The following is a 21,974-nucleotide window of genomic DNA, read 5'->3' on the forward strand; positions in this document are numbered from 1 at the left end:
TAGGGTGGAAAGGTGAGAGGGTTAATTAACCCATACAAAATAGGCAAGACTATTTTCTAAAATAAGAAATAGCAGCCGAAGTGTTCTCTTCCTGGTGGGGTTGTTGCGTGTGGTTTTTTTTTTGTGAACTGGTTTGTTTCCTTGCCTTTCTCAAGGGAGAGTTAAGGGCAGCCAATGCTTGAGTTGCTTGGCTTTGTCTGGGTCAGGGAGGCAAATGTCTCTTACAAAAGAGGAGAAATCTCTAACTGCCTATTGCCCATGAGTATTATTGCCTTTTGTCTAAGTTCAAATAGGCAAAATTATAACCTCTATTGCTATTACGTTGAAAGGTGCTCCTGGGTGCCAGCAGGTGTGGCTGGGATCCAAAGACTATCACAACCCTTGTTAAAGTCTGTGGGTTTGCCAGGTACTCCTGGAGCATGTCTGCATTTAAAAGTTAATTCAGATTCAAGTATGTTGTGAATTCAAAGCTCAATAGCTATCCCTGAATAACTGTGTATAGACAAATCCTTGAACTACATCTTCACTATCCTTTCCCCTTCTCCCCCCCCCCCCCCCCAAAAAAGGGTGGGTAGGTCTTTATTTTGTTTACAGCAGGAAAGCTGTTTGTACAGACCTCACCCAGCTACCTCATTACAATCTCTTCCCTTTGCGTATGGTTGACCTCACTTAGTTTACCTTGTAGTAAAATGACAGGGTCTTGTCACCACCAGGATTGTATAGCAGGATAGATAACATGGGTGTTTAGCTCATGGTAAAAATGCACTTTTTGTCCATGAAGACTCAGACTCGGAAGCAATTAAGCCCCTCTGTGTAGTAAAAACAGCTGCAGACAATGGGGGACTACCACCAAAGCACTAGGATGCATAGTAGGTCAGAGTAAAGCTGAGTGGACTGAGTTGCCAACGAAGGAGCTGGAAGTTGGTGTTGGATGCAGCGAGCCAGGTCAAGGAATTGTGAGCATGACCCTCAGAGGAAGCTTCTTGGGCATAGAGCATGCTGGAATGGCAGGCTTAGGAATTTTGGAGCAAAGAAACTGCCTCCTGGGAAACATGACCCTGTGGATGTTTTTGAATAAACAAGGTAACACCAAGAACACTGACTCCTTTATTTCTCTTTCTAATAGAAATGACCTTGCTGGGCCCTGGATATTGGCCAGTTGGTCAGGCCAGAGGGGCCACTCTGATCATTAGCTCTAGTTAGCCAGTCTCCTCTAAGACACCCCCGTTTGGAGCCTTTCCAGTGAAGTGTTCAGCAGAAAAATGACTAATTGGTGGTGTGGTCTGTCTTAAACTTGCTGATTCCAGATTAAACAACATTGGCTTTAAAAAGCCAAAAGATGATGAACATGCTAAGGAGAATCTAAAGAGCCCAGCTGGGTTTTCTGCTTCAGGCCTTCTCTAGTGCAGAGTACAAACTAGATCTCGGTGCCCACTCCCTCATCTGCAGGGACAAGAAAGCAGAGTAACTATTCTGGAATAGCGTCCACACAGCTGTTCTAGAATAGCTTATTTGGTGATAGCTAGGCTGTGTAGACACACCCTTATTTCAAATGATCTCTCTGCTTTACCCAGTTGCTACTTGTCAGGGACACTTACCTCCTTGCCCAGGATAGTACCTATTCTACTTGGGCCAAAGCAGACTACCTTAAACCAAAACCTCTGGGCAAAACAAATGCTGAGATGAAAACCACACACAGCCTAGAGAAAGGGATAGTCTCTGATGCTTAATGGGGTTTGTGTGCATTCTCTCCTAAATTTACTGCCAGATTTGGAGGTGAGTAGATGTTGGGCTCCTGGATTTTGTTCCCGGCTCTGCTGCTGTCTTGCTCTCTCTCAGGTCAAATCTGCATTGGTCTATTTTTTTAGGTTGTGTGTAAATGAATACTGCAGCTGGCTGACACTAGGCAGGTCCCAGAGGCTGCTGTGGGATTGTAGCTTAAACTAATATAAACTGCTGTAACTGTCCAAACTCTTCAAGCATGGTTGTAAATGGGTTTGGAGTGGCTGGCTGTGATTACAATGTGCATTCTGCAGCAGCTGGAATCTACTCTGTAGTTGTCATAAGACATATGGCGGATTTGTCTTTTAAAAAAGCCATCATTAAATCGGTTTCCCAAAACAAATACAGACCTACGTGGCAGAACCTAACAGTCCCATTTAGCCACTGTGCTCTGTCACAATGAAGGACCTGTGCACTCTGCATGAACTGACAATTCCTTACTTAGCACTTCTCATCAGCTCTCAAAGTGCTTCATGGTCTAATGTAGTTATCCCCAGAATCTCCCTGTAGGGCAGGGTTATTATCCACACTATATAGATTGGGGGAGGGGGAGGGAAAGAGAATGAAGCACAGAGAGGCTAAGTGACTTGTCTGAGGTGACACAGGAAGTCTGTGGTGGAGCAGGGAATTAGGCCGGGACTTGGAGTGCCAGCTTTCATGTTGTAACCAGTGGACCACTTTTCCTGAAGTGGCTGGCTCATGTGCCTAGTTGTCCACAGGACCCAGGTCAAAAGGAGCGTTTAAATTGATTAGACCAAGTTAAATAAGTTTAGAAAGGTTTTGAGTCCTGTAACTGTCCTGAATCTCTTCTCACTGCTCTTCCCTCCCAGCCAATTTTTGGGCATTACAATCTTTAAAGAGATTGTCTGATTCGCATACAGCTGGGAATAGCTCACAGGTGCAACAGTGAAACTTCAGAGAGGAATGAGACCTCCAAAAGAGGCAAAGAACTTGTTCTAACAATAGCGATCTTTGGTGTCTGTAGCAAGAGTAGAATGGTGGAGGGGTGGGATTTGAGCCAGTGTGATTGGTGAAGGGACTGGGTCCCTTAACTATCGAAGTCTGTGCTGCCACCCAGGTGATACTTAGATGTCAGAGGTTCTGCTCATGCAAGACTGCTGCTCACTTGAGACATCCGTTGGAAGTGGAAAAGATATCTCGGATAAGGCTGCACCTAAAAACTGCAGCGCTAGACTTAAGGCAGATCTTTTGTCGTTAATAGGCGCCGTCTCATCCTTTTGCAGCAAGGGGGAATTGAGGACAGCGTCATTGGCTTTACACTGGAATTTCCTGGCACTTCACTAATCTTCAGTGATCCTGTTTTTTAACCAGGGCTTTGCTCCATGTGTCTTGGCACTAGGGAGGGTTTAGCATGCTCCAGTGACATCGTAAACATGTTTATCCAGAGGGGTTAGAACAACCAGCAGCAGTCAGGATCTGGAATCTTTGGTTTGAGTCTGACATGGGTTGAACATCCGTTTGCCCTCTTATGGCAGCTCAGCGGCCTGTATGAAATAAGTGTGGTCTCAGCTCAGTTCTAGCAGGCAGGTATCTATAGCCAACATTTACTGCTGGCATTATTAGTTCTGTTCATGACCCCTAATCCAGCACTTTCCCTCCCGCATTGGAAGCTGTGCTGAAGCCTCTTTGAAAGGAGAACTGTGTACAGTCAAAACTGAACAGGTCAAAATGCCCATCCAAGGGTATCTGGGCACATCTGAATAAACTGCTTCCTTGCCCTTGCTCCCAGGAAAATGGGTGATTCCCTACAGCTTGTTTGCATTCTCCTTGCCTCTAGGCTCTGCTATCCTGATCAGAAGAGGGGGGAGTGTGAGTGAGCAGCTGCCTCCTAGAAGGGTCCTCCACTCTGGCAATGTTGCCTAGTGGTTAGAGCACTGCACTGGTGCTCTGCAGAGCTGTGTTCTGTTCACTCTCTCATTGGCTTGCTGGATTACCTTGCCCAAGCCACTTCCTCTCTGTGCCTCAGTTTCCCCCTCTATAAAATAGGGGTGAATGGTACAGACCTCCTTTGTAAAGTGCATTGAGATCTATTGATAAGCACTGCTGTATACTATAGGTATTGCAACACAATTAGTGCTGCTGGCTGAGGCATGCCTGGGTGCATGGTCATCCTGCCTTTGCCTGTGCTATACCTGCCCTGGGGAGAGAAGTAGCTCTCCAGTCTCTGGAGCTGGCAAGATAGCACTTTATTTTGAGAGATTAAATCAGAGAAGCTTGAGGATGTTCAATTCTGTCCCTACTTGCCAGGCTTCCTGCACTGAGATGTGTGATGTATCTAAGCATCAGTGTGCGCTTGGTTATAAAAGATCAAAGACCTTATCCCTGCCTCTGGAAGCTCTGACATAGGCAACACCCTGGGAGAGCCAGAGACATGTTCCTGCTGGGCTTCTGCTTGTCTGGAGCAAGGGGATTGCTCCCATTATTTCTGCCAGGGGACTAGAGGTTTCGGAAATGTGTAGGATCCATCTTAACCAGTTAAATTTTCTCCATCAGATGCCAGCGATCTCCTCTGTTCACTGTCTCTAACCAGCACTCACCTGAATCTGCTGCACAGACTGGCTTGTGCTCAGAGCAGCCTTCCTAACAACTTGGGTAGAAACAGAAGGAAACCTTGGCTTATTGATCCTGGGGGATGTGAGGAGGAGATGCTGGCCTGTGGTGCTCTGGCATGTTTGTGGATCTACTGCCTTCCTGAGCCTAAGGGCAAGTCCACACTGGAGTGCTACAACAGCACAGCTGCACCCATGCAGCTGAAGCACATCCTCTCCCGTAGGCATAATTACTCCGCCGCCACGAGAGGCAGAAGCTATGTTGGTAGGAGATGTAGCGCTGGTGTGGAAAACACTTAAGTAGATGTAACTTAACAATGCTCAGGGAGGGTGTGTCTTTTTCAGCCCCATAGCAACATGAGTTACCTAGACTTAAGGGCTGCTCTACACTGCTGCTTAATTGTAAAAGCCAGCTGGACTCCATTGGTGTGATAATTCTCACACCAGCATCAGAGCTAGGAGACCTACCTAGAGCTGGAGCAGGGGCTGATCCAATCTTTTTGGCTTACATTAGAGCATGGGTGCTCACAGTTGTCAATATCTTCCCCTCCTCTTGGGGGGCGGGGGGGGGGGCAGGGCAGGGCTATTAACTCCATTGTACAGATGCAGAAACGAAGGCACAGGGATGCTGAGTGACTTGGCCAAGTTGAGAAGTCTGGTAAAATATGGACTTTGGCTGCAGGTGGTGGGATTGGGGTTGGGCCTACAGAGGCTATAAGGGGAAGAGAATAGGCTGGAAAGCCACTCCTTGGTTTGAATGGAAAAACAGAACCACTTCAGACATGTGGGGCCTGATTCACTTGCTTGTGGGATCTTGTACAGTTACATCAGTGCATATAGTGACATGCCACCATGCTGATCACAGAAGCAACAGATTTGGGCCCTATGAGTTTCCCTCTGTAGTCCTTTCCAGCTAGCATAAACCAGTCCTATTTTGTGGTGGATGGGACCAGTTCAAGCTGCTCAAACACCAGTTCAATTGGTGTGTCTACGTAGAGGGGTTTGACTCTTTGCAGATGGGAATGATTGCTGTGAATCCAGGGTATGAATTCAGACGGTCAGTCAGTGAAGAACAGAGCTCTGTCATGAATGTGCCTTTCCTGCCTGTCTCAATCCCATGGGGAGGATGGAAGCTGCTGTGGGAGACCACAGTGCTAGAGTAGAGCTCTGTACATGTGCAGAACACTTCACAGTCCTGGTGATCACACTTCCCCTTATGCTGGGCTCTGAGACTGGGTTGGGAGCCGCATAAAGGAGGGTGACTGGGAACCGGACACCTAATGCAGTCCGTGGCAGCACTCTGGGAATGGGGCAGGAAGGCTTACACTAGCCCTGTTATCCAGGATTAGCTGGAGGCACATGACAGCTGAGTCTGCAGAGCTTTGTTGCTTTTGGTACTTACTGGCTGCACTTTGAGAGGAAAGCTGGCTCCTATCCTTGGGTAACTTGAGGATGGGGTGTTGTGTCCTTAAGAGAATCACAAACATGGCAGCCATATACTTCCCCCTTCCAGAGCCTGCCTGAATACTCCCTTTACTTCTGCAGTGGGTAAGCCCCTTCCAATGTGGGGTGGGATATACAGTCCCCTACACACACCCCTCCCAGCTAAGGCTGAGCTGGGCTTGTGTCATGTTTGCTTTGGATCAGGATAGTTCTCTTGTCGGCAAAATGCAGTCTCTCCCTTTAGTGCCAGTCCTGTGTTGGAATGTGGCAATCACTGGGGTTTGATTGTGGCGGCCCCATGTGACTGCTGTTTGGATTGGTGTTTTAGGGCCGGCTGCTGGTGGAGAGGATGCAGGCATCTCCCTGCTGCCCCAAATGGATATGCTGGCCTGTAATGGAGTCTCAGCCAAGCTGGTTCATGCAGGCTGGGGGAAGCTGGGTTTGGACTGTGATGTGAATGCAGAGCAGAGTACCTCTGCATTGGAGGCACAGATCATTCAGGTCTGCCTTCAGCCTTGGGAATTGTGAAAGGGCCTGCTGGCTCTTCCATGGGAAATCCCCTGTCCCTGATAGCATGTAAAATCTCTGGAAGTAGCAGTTAGTGTTATGTTGCCCAGGGGAGAAAAGCTCTGTGCTGTGTGGCTGAGGTGCAGCTTTGGGTATCAGGACTCAAGGGTTCAATTCTCCTCTCTGCCACTGACTTCCTGGGTGACTTTGGGCAAGTCACTCCTCCCTCCTGCTGTGCCTCAGTTTTCCTTCTTGCTAGATGCAGGTTGTCATAAATATAAAGAAGGGTAAACACCTTTTAAAATCCCTCCTGGCCAGAGGAAAAACCCTTTCACCTGTAAAGGGTTAAGAAGCTAGGATAACCTCACTGGCACATGACCAATGAGGAGACAAGATATTTTCAAAGCTGTGGGGGAGAAACAAAGGTTCTCTGTTTCTGTGTGATGCTTTTGCCGGGAACAGAAAAGGAATGGAGTCTTAGCCCTAGTCTACACTAGGACTTTAGATTGAATTTAGCAGTGTTAAATTGATGTAAACCTGCACCCATCCACACGATGCCCTTTATTTTGACTTAAAGGGCTCTTAAAATCTATTTCCTTACTCCACCCCGACAAGTGGATTAGCGCTTAAATCGGCCTTGCTGGGTCAAATTTGGGGTACTGTGGACACAATTCGACGATATTGGCTTCCGGGAGCTATCCCAGAGTGCTCCATTGTGACTGCTCTGGACAGTACTCTCAACTCAGATGCACTGGCCAGGTAGACAGGAAAAGAACCATAAACTTTTGAATCTCATTTCCTCTTTGGCCAGCATGGCAAGCTGCAGGTGACCATGCAGAGCTCATCAGCACAGGTGACCATGATGGAGTCCCAGAATTGCAAAAGAGCTCCAGCATGGACTGAACGGGAGGTACAGGATCTGATCGCTGTATGGGGAGAGGAATCCATGCTATCAGAATTCCGTTCCAGTTTTCGAAATGCCAAAACCTTTGTCAAAATCTCCCAGGGCATGAAGGACAGAGGCCATAACAGGGACCCGAAGCAGTGCCACGTGAAACTGAAGGAGCTGAGGCAAGCCTACCAGAGAGGCGAACGGCCGCTCCGGGTCAGAGCCCCAAACATGCTGCTTCTATGATGAGCTGCATGCCATTTTAGGGGGTTCAGCCACCACTACCCCAGCCGTGTTGTTCGACTCCTTCAATGGAGATGGAGGCAACACGGAAGCAGGTTTTGGGGACAAAGAAGATGAGAGCTCGCAAGCAAGGGGAGAAACCAGTTTTCCCGACAGCCAGGAACTGTTTCTCATCTTGGACCTTGAGCCAGTACCCCCTGGACCCACCCAAGGCTGCCTCCTGGACCTGGCAGGTGGAGAGGGGACCTCCAGTGAGTGTACCTTTTAAAATACTATACATGGTTTAAAAGCAAGCATATGAAAGGATTAATTTGCTCTGGCATTCGCAGCTCTCCTGGATGTACTCCCAAAGCCTTTGCAAAAGGTTTCTGGGGAGGGCAGCCTTATTGCATCCTCCATGGTAGGACACTTTACCACTCCAGGCCAGTAACACGTACTCAGGAATCATTGTAGAACAAAGCATTGCAGTGTATGTTTGCTGGCCTTCAAACAACATCTGTTCTTTATCTCTGGTATCCTTAGAGTGAGATCATTCACGGTCACCTGGTTGAAATAGAGTGCTTTTCTTCAGGGGACACTCAGAGGTGCCTGTTCCTGCTGGGCTGTCAGCCTGTGGCTGAACAGAAATGTTCCCTGCTGTTAGCCATGGGGAGGGTTGAGGGGGTAGCCACACAGTGGGGTGAGGCAAAATGCAATGTTGTAACGAAAGCACATGGGCTATGTATGTAATGTTAACAGCAAGGTTTACCCTGAAAGAGTGTAGCCACTATTTTATAAAATGGGTCTTTTTTTAAATACCATGTCCCTTTTTTCTCCACCAGCTGCATGTGTTTCAATGATCACAGGATCTTCTCCTTCCCAGAGGCTAGTGAAGATTAGAAAGAAAAAAAAAAACCAAAAAACAAAAACACACTTGTGATGAAATGCTCTCTGAGCTCATGCTGTCCTCCCACACTGACAGAGCACAGACAAATGCATGGAGGGAAATGTCAGACTGCAGGAAAGCACAAAATGATGGGGAGGAGAGGTGGCAGGCTGAAGAGAGTAAGTGGTGGGTTGATGACAGGGCTGAAGCTCAAATGTGGTGGCAGCATGATGAGAGGAGGCAGGATTCAATGCTGAGGCTGCTGGAGGACCAAACCAGTATGCTCCAGTGTATGGTTGAGCTGCAGCAAAGGCAGCTGGAGCACAGACTGCCACTGCAGCCCCTCTGTAACCAACCGCCCTCCTCCCAAAGTTCCATAGCCTCCACACCCAGACACCCCAGAACGCAGTGTGGGGGCCTCCAGCCAACCAGCCACTCCACCAAAGAGGATTGCCCAAAAACAGAAGGCTGGCATTCAATAAATTTTAAAGTTGTAAACCTTTAAAGTGCTGTGTGGCATTTTTCTTCCCTCCTCCACCACCCCTCCTGGGCTACCTTGGTAGTCATCCCCCTATTTGTGTGATGAATGAATAAAGAATGCATGAATGTGAAGCAACAATGACTTTATTGCCTCTGCAAGCGGTGATTGAAGGGAGGAGGGGCGGGTGGTTAGCTTACAGGGAAGTAGAGTGAACCAAGGGGCGGGGGGTTTCATCAAGGAGAAACAGAACTTTCACAGCGTAGCCTGGCCAGTCATGAAACTGGTTTTCAAAGCTTCTCTGATGCGTACTGCACCCTCCTGTGCTCTTCTAACCGCCCTGGTGTCTGGCTGCACGTAACCAGCAGCCAGGTGATTTGCCTCAACCTCCCACCCCACCATAAACATCTCCCCGTTACTCTCACAGATATTGTGGAGCACACAGCAAGCAGTAATAACAGTGGGAATATTGGTTTCGCTGAGGTCTAAGCGAGTCAGTAAACTGCACCAGCATGCCTTTAAACGTCCAAATGCACATTCTACCACCATTCTGCACTTGCTCAGCCTGTAGTTGAACAGCTCCTGACTACTGTCCAGGCTGCCTGTGTACGGCTTCATGAGCCATGGCATTAAGGGGTAGGCTGGTCCCCAAGGATACATATAGGCATTTCAACATCCCCAACAGTTTTTTTCTGGTCTGGGAAGAAAGTCCCTTCCTGCAGCTTTTGAAACAGACCAGAGTTCCTGAAGATGCGAGCGTCATGCACCTTTCCCGGCCATCCCACATTGATGTTGGTGAAACGTCCCTTGTGATCCACCAGAGCTTGCAGCACTATCGAAAAGTACCCCTTGCGGTTTATGTACTCGCCGGCTTGGTGCTCTGGTGCCAAGATAGGGATATGGGTTCTGGCTACGGCCCCACCACAGTTAGGGAATCCCATTGCAGTGAAGCCATCCACTATGACCTGCACATTTTCCAGGGTCACTACCCTTGATATCAGCAGATCTTTGATTGCGTGGGCTACTTGCATCATAGCAGCCCCCACAGTAGATTTGCCTACTCCAAATTGATTCCCAACTGACCGGTAGCTGTCTGGCGTTGCAAGCTTCCGCAGGGCTATCGCCACTCACTTCTCAGCTGTGAGGGCTGCTCTCATCTTGGTATTCATATGCTTCAGGGCAGGGGAAAGCAAGTCACAAAGTTCCATGAAAGTGCCCTTACGCATGCAAAAGTTTTGCAGCCACTGGGAATCATCCCAGACCTGCAACACCATGCAGTCCCACCTGTCTGTGCTTGTTTCCCGAGCCCAGAATTGGCGTTCCACCGTATGAACCTGCCCCATTAGCACCATGATGCATGCATTGGCAGGGCTCATGCTTTCAGAGAAATGTGTCCATGTCCCGATAACTCACATGACTGCGCTGACGTCGCCTCCTCTCCCAGTATCACTCTGCCAGGTTCTGGTGCTGCATATACTGCTGGATAATGCGTGTGGTGTTTAACATGCCCCTAATTGTCAAAGTGAGCTGAGCAGCCTCCATGCTTGCCTTGGTATGGCGTCCGCTCAGAAAAAAGGCACGGAACAATTGTCTGCCGTTGCTCTGACGGAGGGAGGGGCGACTGATGACTTGGCTTACAGGGAATTAAAATCAACAAAGGGTGTGGCTTTACATCAAGGAGTATTTCAGGCAGGACTTCATGGAGGGTTCCAATAAGGAATGGTGCACCAAAGTAATTGTTCTTATTGGAACAAGCAGGTTGGTCTGGCCTCTGATTGATACATGGCTAGATTTACCTCACTGCGCCTTCTCTGTGAGTGACTGCAGTGTGACCTAGAGGAAGGAGTCCCCTAGACAGGGGAGGGGGGGGGTAAGCAAATGCGTACAAAACAAATCTGGTCTATTTCTTGTTTTGATCCATTCCATCTATCTTTTACATCTTTGGCTGGCAGCAGACAGTGCAGAAGGACTGCAAGCCATCCACATCTCATGGCTGCTCGGCAGAAGATGGTACAATAGGACTGCTAGCAATCCGTATCGCCTGCCTGTTCACCATAAGATGTTTCAATAGGACTGACTGCAGGACTAAAGAGAATGACCTGGTCAAGTCACTTCTAATATAGTCCCTGCACCCATGTCTGCCCAGGCGCTCCTGGCCGATGTGGCCAGGAGTACCTCGAACGTGACAATGACGGCTACCAGTCGTACTGTACTGTCTGCTGCCACAAGGCAATGGGTTGCTGCTGCTTTGTAGCAATGCAGTACCACGTCTGCGAGCACCCAGGAGATATACGGTGACAGTTACCTGAGCGGGGTCCATGCTTGCCGTGGTATGGCATCTGCACAGGTAACTCAAGAAAAAAGGCGTGAAACGATTGCTGCTGCTTTCACGGAGGGAGGGAACGGGGGCCTGACGATATGTACCCAGAACCACCCGTGACAATGTTTTAGCCCCATCTGGTATTGGGATCTCAACCCAGAATTCCAATGGGCAGCAGAGACTGCGGGAACTGTGGGATAGCTATCCACAGTGCAACGCTCCGGAAGTCGACGCTTGCCTCGGTACTGTGGAAGCACTCCGCCAAGTTAATGCGCTTAGAGCATTTTCTGTGGGGACACACACACTCGAATATATAAAACCAATTTCTAAAAAACCGACTTCTATAAATTCGACCTAATTTTGTAGTGTAGACATACCTTAGTAAGTAAGCTAGCTAGATATGTGTTAGATTGTTTTGTTTAAATGTCTGATAAAATAAGATGTGCTGAATGGAATGTAGATTCCTGTTTTTTTGTCTTTTTGTAACTTAAGGTTTTGCCTAGAGGGATTCTGTTTTGAATCTGATTACCCTGTAAGGTATTTACCATCCTGATTTTACAGAGGTGATTCTTTTAGTTTTTTCTTCAATTAAAATTCTTCCTTTAAGAACCTGATTGCTTTTTCATTGTTCTTAAGATCCAAGGGTTTGGGTCTGTGTTCACCTGTGCAAATTGGTGAGGATTTTTATCACGCCTTCCCCAGGAAAGGGGGTGTGGGGTTTAGGGAGGATTTTGGGGGGGAAAGACATTTCCAAGCGGGCTCTTTCCCTGCTATATGTTCATTAGATGCTTGATGGTGGCAGCAATAAAGTCCAAGGGCAAAAGGTAAAATAGTTTCTACCTTGGGGAAGTTTTAACCTAAGCTGGTAAAAATAAGCTTAGCAGGTTTTCATGCAGGTCCCCACATCTGTACCCTAGAGTTCAGAGTGGGGAAGGAACCTTGACACAGGTACTGCTCGCAACACAGTGGGGACTCCCTAAGACAGTTGAGGCCTCTGTGCTACTGTAATACTTGTAAAGTGAGTCCATTGGGGTAGGGGAGACCTTACAAATGTGAGGTTCCATGGTGCCATCTGCAGTGCGAGTACATCTCAGAGTGCACCCCCACTCTCCTACCCTAACTCGTAAGGACATCACGGAGCACGGAGGACTTTGCAGTCTCCTGCTCTCTTTCTAACTGGGCATCACACTGCTAGCAAGCAATGTGGAAAGCCATGCAAGCAGGTCAGGTCTGAAGCCTTCATGTCAGTACTTCTGGGGTCTATCCCCAGTGCTGATTCTGCAACCTTAGAAGCATTTGATCTCTGTGCTTTTGTAAAATGGCTAGACGCTCCCAGTGGTTGTGAGAGTGGGGGCTTGCCTAAACAGGGATCTTGCATAAGATTAACACAAACACGCTAATGTTAAAGTGCCTTGCCTCTACCTAGGCTTTTAAAAGTGAATTAATTTGGTATATCAGGCTGTTCTAATGAATCCTGTATAGAACAAGAGTAACTCTACTTTGCAGTTTGTCTGCTTAAGGTTCACATGGATGCATTCATCCTGTTGCTACCTACACTGCATTGCTTCACAGCTGGATTGGCCTGTCTGTGCTTTCTGCTCTGGGCTCATCTTGACTGGATGCATACTCTAAGTGCAGGCATGCAGCCAGCTCTGCCCCTCTTCAGTACCAGGTAGGGGTGACAGAGTAACAGCCGTGTTAGTCTGTATTCGCAAAAAGAAAAGGAGTACTTATGGCACCTTAGAGACTAACCAATTTATTTGAGCATAAGCTTTCATGAGTTACAGCTCACTTCATTGGATGCATACCAGTACCAGGTAGGGGTGAGTTCATGCCCCACATTTCCACATGGACTCCTGAAGACCACCTGGGTTTGACTGCAGCTCTCCAGCAAGAGCGATGTCAGGCACTGGACTGCAGACAGCTACAAGACACTGAGATGCAGGGGCGCTGCCAGGCCTGGTCCCAGTGCCCAGCCAAAGCAAAGGGGCTCTGTCAGAGGTACCTGAAGGCAATGGACAAGAACAGGGTTTCCAGTAATGCTCATCACATGGGCAGGTAATGGGAGCAACTGGTCTCCAGTGACGATATTCTTAAGGGCCGTTTTCTGCAAAGCATCCAAGACAGCATGACACACGCCCAAGATGTCTAGGGTCCTTTCCACACCACATGGTCTTCCTGGGCAGACAAGAACTGGGACACAGCACATGCAGAGATCACAGAAGAACCGTATGTGTGCAGCCTGACTGAAGCCGCCATGGAGGAGAGCTCTACCAGCAGCCAGCCTCATGATGCTATGGGTGGGAGGTGTACCTGTTTTATGTGCTGTTAAAATACAAATGCATGGGGGGGGGGGGGGTTAAACTGCTCTCTGCTGGGTACCAGCTGTCCTCTGCCAAGCTGAGCAGAGCCAGAAGACCAACTGGCAGTGAGAAGTTATCATCCCCATGCTCAAAAGGGCACCTGTGCCAGAGACTTAAAGCTATAAAATAGCAAATACCAGAGCCAGTTGCCCTCGTGGGGGTTATTCTGTACACAGTTTTTATGCTGCTTGTAGCAGCAGCTCCAGTAGGAACTCTGCTCTGGGTCCCAGGTTGTCCCGATGCACTTTAATTGAAGGTACAGTTAAACTGGATGAGGTAAATGGCCAAAATCAGCTTATGGAGTACCTCCAGAATTGCAGGGTGTCTTCATTCGCTTCCTATGGGCTGTTAACCTTTGTATTTAGTTGCTGTAAAGGTTTATTTTTTTGCAGGTCACTTTTTTAAAAAATTGAAGGCCCAGGGAACACTGTGCTTTAGCACACACACTTCATGGCTGTGTACACCCACTAGAGCTAGTGTTCACTTCTATTCCTGTAGCAGCTGGGCAGACCCCATCCTCAGGAATAGCAATGCTGCATATCTCTTAGGTTTGCCCATTGCCTCCTAGAACAAGATGGCCTGAAGCCAGTTCTCCAACATAAGGATTGGATAAGCACCTCTGCAGGCTCTTACTAACCTGCCCCCTACCCAGCACTGCTACAAGGGCATGCCAAAATCAAGGGCAGAAGCAGTGTTTTCTCATTGTTGGTATGGGGACTAGCACTGGGAGAATAAATGTGATCATTCTGATGGCCCTTAGTAGCTGGGTCCCATGACTTGTGCATACAGGGGGAGGGATAGCTAGCTCAGTGGTTTGAGCATTGGCCTGCTAAACCCAGGGGTGTGAGTTCAATCCTTGAGGGGGCCATTTAGGGATCTGGGTCAAAAATTGGGGGTTGGTCCTGCTTTGAGCAGGGGGTTGGACTAGATGATCTCCTGAGGTCCCTTCCAACCCTGATATTCTGTGGTAATCTGTGGTCCTGGCACCAATAAAATGACCTCAAATTGCCAAAGATGAGGCAGAGACACAAGGAAACATTCAGAGAACCAGTGCCTGCAGCCTAGGAGGGCAGAAGGGTGGAGGGATGGCTTCCTAGGCTCAGGCTGAAGGCTCACAGGAGCGTGTGCGGCCCTGGAAAGGGACATGATGGACGTGCAAACAGCTGTGAGGCAGCTTTTTTTTTTTTTTGTAGCAGAGGCCAAGCACTGCCCCTACGTCTTGCCCTGCCAACTCTGGGGAACACACCACATTGGAACCATGGTGGTGTGGGAAAGACCTCACTCAACTCCCCACAGAAGGATAGGCCTGAGTGCCCCACCTCCAGGAGCTTGTGAGCACCCCACAGGCTGAGTGTGCCACAGTTCTGTTGGCCTGTGTTCTTGGTTAACGGTCTGGGTTTCTGTAATAAAAGTAGAAGTGTTTTTGGGGTGGGTGTTACTCGTTAACTCAATGGCTCTTTTCACCCAACCTGGCTGGAACATTCGATTACATCACTTACCTAACATCCCTCCATCCTCTGAGTTCCTAATAAAACCAGTGCACAAACACGTCACTGTTTTAGTTGCAGCATACTCATTACCCCCTAACTATCCCTTGGCCTCAATGTAGGAGCACAGTTGCATCATTGCTCCTGTTTCTGTGAACTCTTGGGACATGTTTTCTCAGAGGTTGTCTATAATGTTCAGAAATTCTCTCCACCACCTGTCTAGGCTCTCTTCCCTGGCTCATGGATGTTTTTTGATGGGCGTTTGCTATGTTCTGCACAAGGCATAGAATGAAGAGAAATAGCCAGCTTTACTAGGTACCATGGCTGCTTTCCCTTCGCTCTTCCAAACACATGTGCTGCTGTCATTTTGCAGCTGCTCTGCAGCCCCCGTTAATATTGATGAACTTTGCCCAGTGATCAGCCAGGCCGTGCAGCACCATTTTGGTCAAAGTTTCTGGCCTGGGGTGTGTGGGTGGTGCAAAGGAAAGGCACTGATCGCTTAGCAGTTGCCCCTGTACCATGCAGTCCCCCATCCATGCAAAGGCATTGCCAAACTTTGACCTGGGGCAATAGCATCCTCTTAATAGCCTTGCACGCCTCCACAAGACCAGCCCAAGCAGTTGATTTCTCTTCCCCTCCCCCCCCAAAAAAACTCCAGACCACTTAGCATGGGGGGTGGGTTCCAAATGGCTACACACTTCTCTGCGCGGAGGGGCGTTCTCATGGGGGTTCTGCTGCTCCGGGGTGAGCTCTGCAGAGATCTCTAGGAACGTAGCCTGCTGCAGCTACTGCTAATCAGCCCCGTTCAGCAGCACTATCCTGTTCTCCTCTCTCCTCTGTCTGTGCTAGTTGACCAAGCCCAAAAACAGTGCTGCACTCAGTAAGGCTGTTCCGGTTAAATGCCCTGTTGAAGTAACTGCTGGATTTCCTCTTCTCCCCCTCAGTGGCTGTATTGCTGCGGCATCCAAACCTGTCAGCTAAGTGACTGCCAATACACATGCCTCATCCTGTCATGACCACGGTGCTCCGTGTGTCCCCAGGGCAGCCTGATTAGCAGTTCGAAAATGGCACTGGCAAAATACAGATGAATTATGGGATGTTAGGAGAGGAATCATGGGTGTTTCTCAGATCTCCTTCTCCAAATCCCAGAATTCCTCTAGGTTCTGGGAGGCTTCCCCCAATGCACCATGAGAAAAATTCTAGAGCATTGAGGTGAGCGGCAGAACTTGGCACCAGAATGCTACCTGCTTCATTTGAACAACTGCAGAGCTGTGTGACTGCAGTAATTAACAAGGGTTGTGCCTTAAGGTGACGTAACAGCTCCGTGCTGTGTACTTCAGTTCTATACAGTTAATTCTGGGTACTTAGAATGAACATACTAGATCGGTGTCACTTTCTTGTATAGACAAGCGTTTGCTCGGAGATCTCTAATGCGAAGGGGGCCAATTTAGTGACCTTGTATTTTTCTGAAGCTTTGCTGGCTAAACTGTTCCCTTCTCCACAGGAACATCTTCCCTTCCAACCTGGTGTCGGCGACTTTCCGTTCGGTAAGTGACTCGCTGCATCATCCCACGCGCTGTTTGTCCCGCAGGTCTCCCCTTAATAACCGTTCTAGAAACTGTCGTTGGGCTGTTTGTCTGAGTGTAGGACACCATCTTAGTGTCACCTGCACTGCAGATGACCTCAGGGTTGGGGGCAGAACTGGCCCTTTACAGTTTGGTAGTGTAGATGGAACCTAGCGTGTTCCCCTATTTTCATACTACGGATGGTACCCTGTTTTGTGCATGTTGGTGACAGCCAGCTCCCTGGCACTGCCTCTCAAGAACTGCCTTCCATAGGCTTAGCATGGGCAAGAAGTGCCCTCAATATGTTTGTACAGTGCCTAGCCCAGTGGGGCCTCTGGGAAAAGAATAAACGATGAACCTGATGTTGGGTGCATAATGCCTGCTCTAGAGATACGGTGGTGGTTTTGCCGTCACTCTAAATTAGGATCAGGTAGATCCAAGTGGCATTCAATCTCTCCAGGTTCTTGTAATGGGTCTGCCATGGTATCTGACGGTCTCCTGAGATTAAAAAAGGACAATCAGTGTGTGCCCTTTAGAGTAGGAGAGAGCCCTTAAAGGAGAGCTAAGCTCAGGTGGGTGGGGTGGTGGGGGGAATTCAGGCTGAGAATTATGTTAACAATGAAGGCAAATCTCAGATGGGGATGTAAATTCACCCCTTCTCCATTGTGTGGGAACTCTGCCTGCTTGCAGTGCAGTGCATTTAATGCACCTGGATTCTAAAAATACACCTGAGAACTGGCAAGCTCTGTGGCCAAGCACCTGATTAAAGGATTTGGGTAGCAGGTGAAGGCCTCCGTGTAAGCATTGCAGTAATTGCAGGGTTTACATACAATGTAGTTTGGCAGGTGCAGTTATTGCTAATGGAACAAGGGGATCATAAGCAAATCTGTCACAGCGCTAACCTTTGGGTTATATTCATCTGTGGCAATTACGCTGCAGTTATAGTTGTAATTGCAGTGTAACTAAAGTGTAACTGGTCACTACACTGTACTGTGTGATTTATAACTTCCTACCAAGCAGGCACACTCCTCGACCCTGTTGGCCATTAAACAACATTGGGTGGGTTTCCATCTCAGCCTATCTTGTAGGCCCCCAAACCATGTGGAATTAATCACAAGACATGGGTGAAGCAGTTTATTTCCCCTTTCGTCTCTCCAGTATGCTACCCACTACAAGCTGGTGGTGATCAGGAAGAACGTCACCGATGAGCTGGGAGTTTTTAATGAAACGGTCACAGAGGAGAAGGTAAGAACCTCATCTTGGGGAACAGTGCTGCTACAAGTCGCTCTGGTCTGATCCCTGCTGCTAAGAACACAGGGAGCAGGTGAAATTGCTGTCATCCCAACCCCCTGTCAGAAGCTGCACACGGAGGCCTCTGCTTTACAGCAGAGCCAGAGACTAGGCTGGCCATACTGGATCAGTTAGTGGTGAGGCCCAGTTGGGGTGGGACCACCTAAATCCGCTAAACTGTTGTCTTTGTTTGGATTGGAGGCAACTTGGGGCTAAGAGTCCTGTCCAGGTGGGAACTCTGCAGCCCCACCCTAATCCCTCCTTGTCTGTGATTAGGACACTGCTGGTGCCTTCTCCATCGGCCTCTTCCCCATTGCTCAGGAATAGGACGTAATTGCAGGGACCTTCTTCATGGCCTGGACGTAGCAGTCTCCCAGAACTAGAGGCTTTGCATTCCGCTACGTTCCCTTCCCAGCCATGTCCAAGGAACCCCTGGGAGAGCTAGATAGGCCTCCTTAGTACAGACAAGGTACTATCTCCCAAAGATGAAGCCCCGTATTTTTAAAAATTGGATGGTGACTGATAGGCACATTCTAAGAACATGAATCCGAGAACAGGCCATTCTCACTGCTCCCCCTTGTCCTTGGTCAAGTGGTCGTGGAAGGTCTCTTTATTTATGACGCCAGCCTTCACAAATGCTATCCAGACCATCTCCCTTATTCCTAGAGATGCCACCCAGCATGGTCTGCCATGGAGGCTCATTGCTGTACAGACATCTGTTCAGTAGTGTGAGTGCTGGGCAGAGGATTGCAAAGACAAGACCCAGGCAATACGTGTGTCTGTGTCTCACAAATGCAGGGAGGTCACCTCTCCAGGTTCTCCAGCCTTCTTGGACCTTAAAGTACTGATGGCTAAAGTTCTACAAGGCTCTCGTTTCTTGCCAAACTCATGCCTGTCAAGCCTCTGCAAATAGCTAGAGCCTTTCTCTGTTCCCTGGCCTGTTGTCTTCTCTGAGCTACCTTGTTTCTCTGGTGACAAATGTTGACCTCTTTGCTCAGGTTCCCCTGGGAGATGAGGTGGAAGGGATGAACATCCTGGGTCTGGTGGTTTTTGCCATTGTCTTTGGGATCGCTCTGCGGAAGCTTGGGCCCGAAGGGGAGATCCTGATAAAGTTCTTCAACTCCTTCAATGAAGCCACCATGGTGCTGGTCGCCTGGATCATGTGGTATGAAAGGGCAGCTAGTTGCACCCATTGCGGGAGAAGGGGGGTGATTCAGTGCGGGGGGGGAGGAGGGGGCAGTGACTGGTAACTTGGCGATAAGGCTGTCTCCTGTAGTGCGTCGCCCTGGGCAGATAGCCAGAGCTGTTGGGGGTCGATGCAAAGGCCTGTGGGGATAATTATGGGGCTAGATGAGCCAGTGATGGGAATCTACCAAGCTGCTCAGATACAGCTGTGTGGCGATTCTGTGCTGTAATGGAGACCATTCCACTTGGCTCAGTGCTAATTCATTAACATGGAAACCATTCTACTAGGCTCAGTGCTAATTCGTTAACATCCTCACTCTGGAAGAGCTGGGCTCACTCTCCAGTACGTACAGTTAGTGCCTTGCTCTTAGGCCCTTCGAGAACTGGATGTGAGCCTGACTACAGAAAGGGAGATGTCAAGTGACTCGTCCAAGGTGGCACAGTCATCTGCAGAGCCACAAATAGAACCTGGCCCTGCTCTGCTGGCCTCCAGTCAGACACATGCCGGGGGTGTAATATTATACAGCAGATGCTCTTGGACACGGTTGTTGGCACTTTCTTTCCCAGTGTGCCAATATGCCAGGTGTAGCGGTCGCTATGCATTGGTGCTTACACCCAGTTCTGCCGCCTCCTTAGCAGCTGGACGTTCCTGTTATTTCTCCACTGTTGGAAGATGGGTAAATTACTTGCTGTATTGGAAATGCCATGGTGTAGTGTGAGATGGGAGTGGAAAGATCATGAGGGTTTTTTCCCTAGCTGAATGAGGGAAGCATTAGTGGGTCATGGGGTTCTTTGCTTCTGGAAGGGTCTGACGCTCGCATGTCTGGACTGGAAAGGGCAATAAATAGTATCCTCTGTCTGGGCTTGAGGAGTGGACAGTAAGGATCAGCAAAAGTCCTCCTGGCTATCGCTGGACTCCTTATCCACCTCTCCTGGGATCCTGCCCCGCTGAGTCCTCTTATTGTATTTGGACTTTCAGAAAGCCTTTGACAGGGTCCCTCACCAAAGGTTCTTAAGCAAAGTAAGCAGTCATGGGAGAAGAGGGAAGGTTCTCCCATAGATTGGTAATTGGTTAAAAGACAGGAAACAAAAGGGTAGGAATAAATGGTCAGTTTTCACAGTAAATACTGGAGTCCCCCAGCCGTCGGTACTCAGACTAGTGCTGTTCAACACATTCATAAATGATCTGGAAAAAGGGGTGATCAGTGAGGTGGCAAAATTTGCAGATGATACAAAATTACTCAAGACAGTTAAGTTCAAAGCAGACTGCGAAGAGCTACAAAAGTATCTCACAAAACTGGATGACTGGGCAGCAAAATAGCAGATGAAATTTAGTGTTGATAAATGCAAAGTAGAGCACGTTGGAAAACATAATCCCAACTATACATACAGAATGATGGGGTCTAAATTAGCTGTCGCCACTCAAGAAAGAGATCTTGGAGTCATTGTAGGTAGATCTCTGAAAACGTCAAAGTGCAGCTGCAGTCAAAAAAGAGAACAGAATGTTGGGAACCATTAGGAAGGGGATAGGTAATCAGACAGAAAATATCATCTTGCCACTATATAAATCCATGGTACACCCACATCTTGACTGTTGCCTGCAGTTCTGGTCACCTCATCTCAAAAAGGATATATTAGAATTGGAAAAGATGTAGAGAAGGGCAACCAAAATGATTAGGGGGGTGAAACAGCTTCCATACGAGGAGCAATTAGAAAGACTGGGACTGGTCAGTTTGGAAAAGAGACGTCTAAAGGGGGATATGAGAGAGGTCTGTAAAATCATGACTGGTGTGGAGAAAGTGGATAAGGAAGTATTATTTACCTCTTCACACCACACAAGAATCAGGGGGTCACCCAATTATGTTAATAGACAGCAGGTTTAAAACAAGCAAAAGGAAGTACTTCTTCACCCAACGTATAGTCAACCTGTGGAACTCATTGCCAGGGGATAGGTCCATTGATGGCTAGTAGCCAATATGGTCACGGGCACAACCCTGTGCTCCGGGTGTCCCTAAACCTCTGACTGCCAGAAGCTGGGACTGGATGATGGGATGAATCACTAGATAATTGCCATGTTCTGTTCATTCCCTCTGAAGCATTTGGCATTGGCCACTGTCAGAAGACAGGATATTAGGCTACATGGACCCTTGGTCTGACCCAGTGTGGCCGTTCTGATGTAACCTTCTCTCCTCTTCCAAGCAGCATGTGCTGGGCAGACTTCCTTCAGGAGATGGGGATTCCTCCTGACCTATGAGAGGTAGCATGAACTAAAAAAGGGATTGGGCCCAGATTTTGGGGGAAGTTAGGAGCTTGAATACCTTTGAGGATCTGGGCCTGGGAGACAGGACTTCTGGGTTCTCATCCTGGCTTGGCCACTGCATGCAGATCTGGGGCAAGACACTTAACCTGGCTTTTCCTATCTACAAAATGAGGATAATTGCCAACTTCTGGGAGGTGTTAATTGGCCGTTGATTGCAAATGGCTGGCACCATTGTCCTGCCATAGTGGCTGAGGGGGGTTTCCCTATCTTCACTGGTCTCTCCTGCCCTTAGGTACGCTCCCCTTGGTATCATGTTCCTAGTGGCTGGCAAGATTGTGGAGATGGAGGACGTGGTGGTGCTCTTCACTAGCCTGGGCAAGTACATCTGCTGCTGTGTCTTAGGGCACTTCATCCATGGTTTCATCCTCCTCCCGGTTATCTACTTCATCTTCACACGCAAGAACCCCTACAGGTTCCTCTGGGGCATCTTCACAGCGCTGGCCACTGCCTTTGGCACCTCCTCCAGGTATTGTGATGTTAGCTGCGGGCACAGGTGCTTAGGGGCTTGAGTAAATCTCTCTTAGGGAGGCTTCCATCAGAGCAGGGATGGCTGCTGAGCCTGGAAAGGAGAGAGAGTGGTAGAATACTGGGGTTGTTAGAAGATCCCTTCATAGAGTCCAAGGCTAGAAGGGCCCTCCAGCTTATCCAGTCTGACCTTGTCACCCCA

The 21,974-nt window shown here is 48.6% G+C and overlaps 1 protein-coding gene across 2 annotated transcripts in view; it reads left to right on the forward strand.

Annotated features, from left to right (window-relative positions):
- Positions 1-21,974, forward strand: part of SLC1A5 (solute carrier family 1 member 5) — a 34,439-nt gene that overhangs the window by 4,477 nt on the left and 7,988 nt on the right. For both annotated transcript variants that reach the window (XM_073321767.2, XM_073321766.2), the window contains exons 2-5: positions 16,452-16,494; positions 17,671-17,757; positions 18,801-18,967; positions 21,540-21,773. In XM_073321767.2, coding sequence (XP_073177868.1) covers positions 16,452-16,494; positions 17,671-17,757; positions 18,801-18,967; positions 21,540-21,773 — 531 coding nt within the window. The remainder of the gene's footprint in view (positions 1-16,451; positions 16,495-17,670; positions 17,758-18,800; positions 18,968-21,539; positions 21,774-21,974) is intronic.

The sequence above is a fragment of the Lepidochelys kempii genome, chromosome 23 (assembly GCF_965140285.1).
Source record: "Lepidochelys kempii isolate rLepKem1 chromosome 23, rLepKem1.hap1, whole genome shotgun sequence".
Lineage (NCBI taxonomy): Eukaryota > Metazoa > Chordata > Testudines > Cheloniidae > Lepidochelys > Lepidochelys kempii.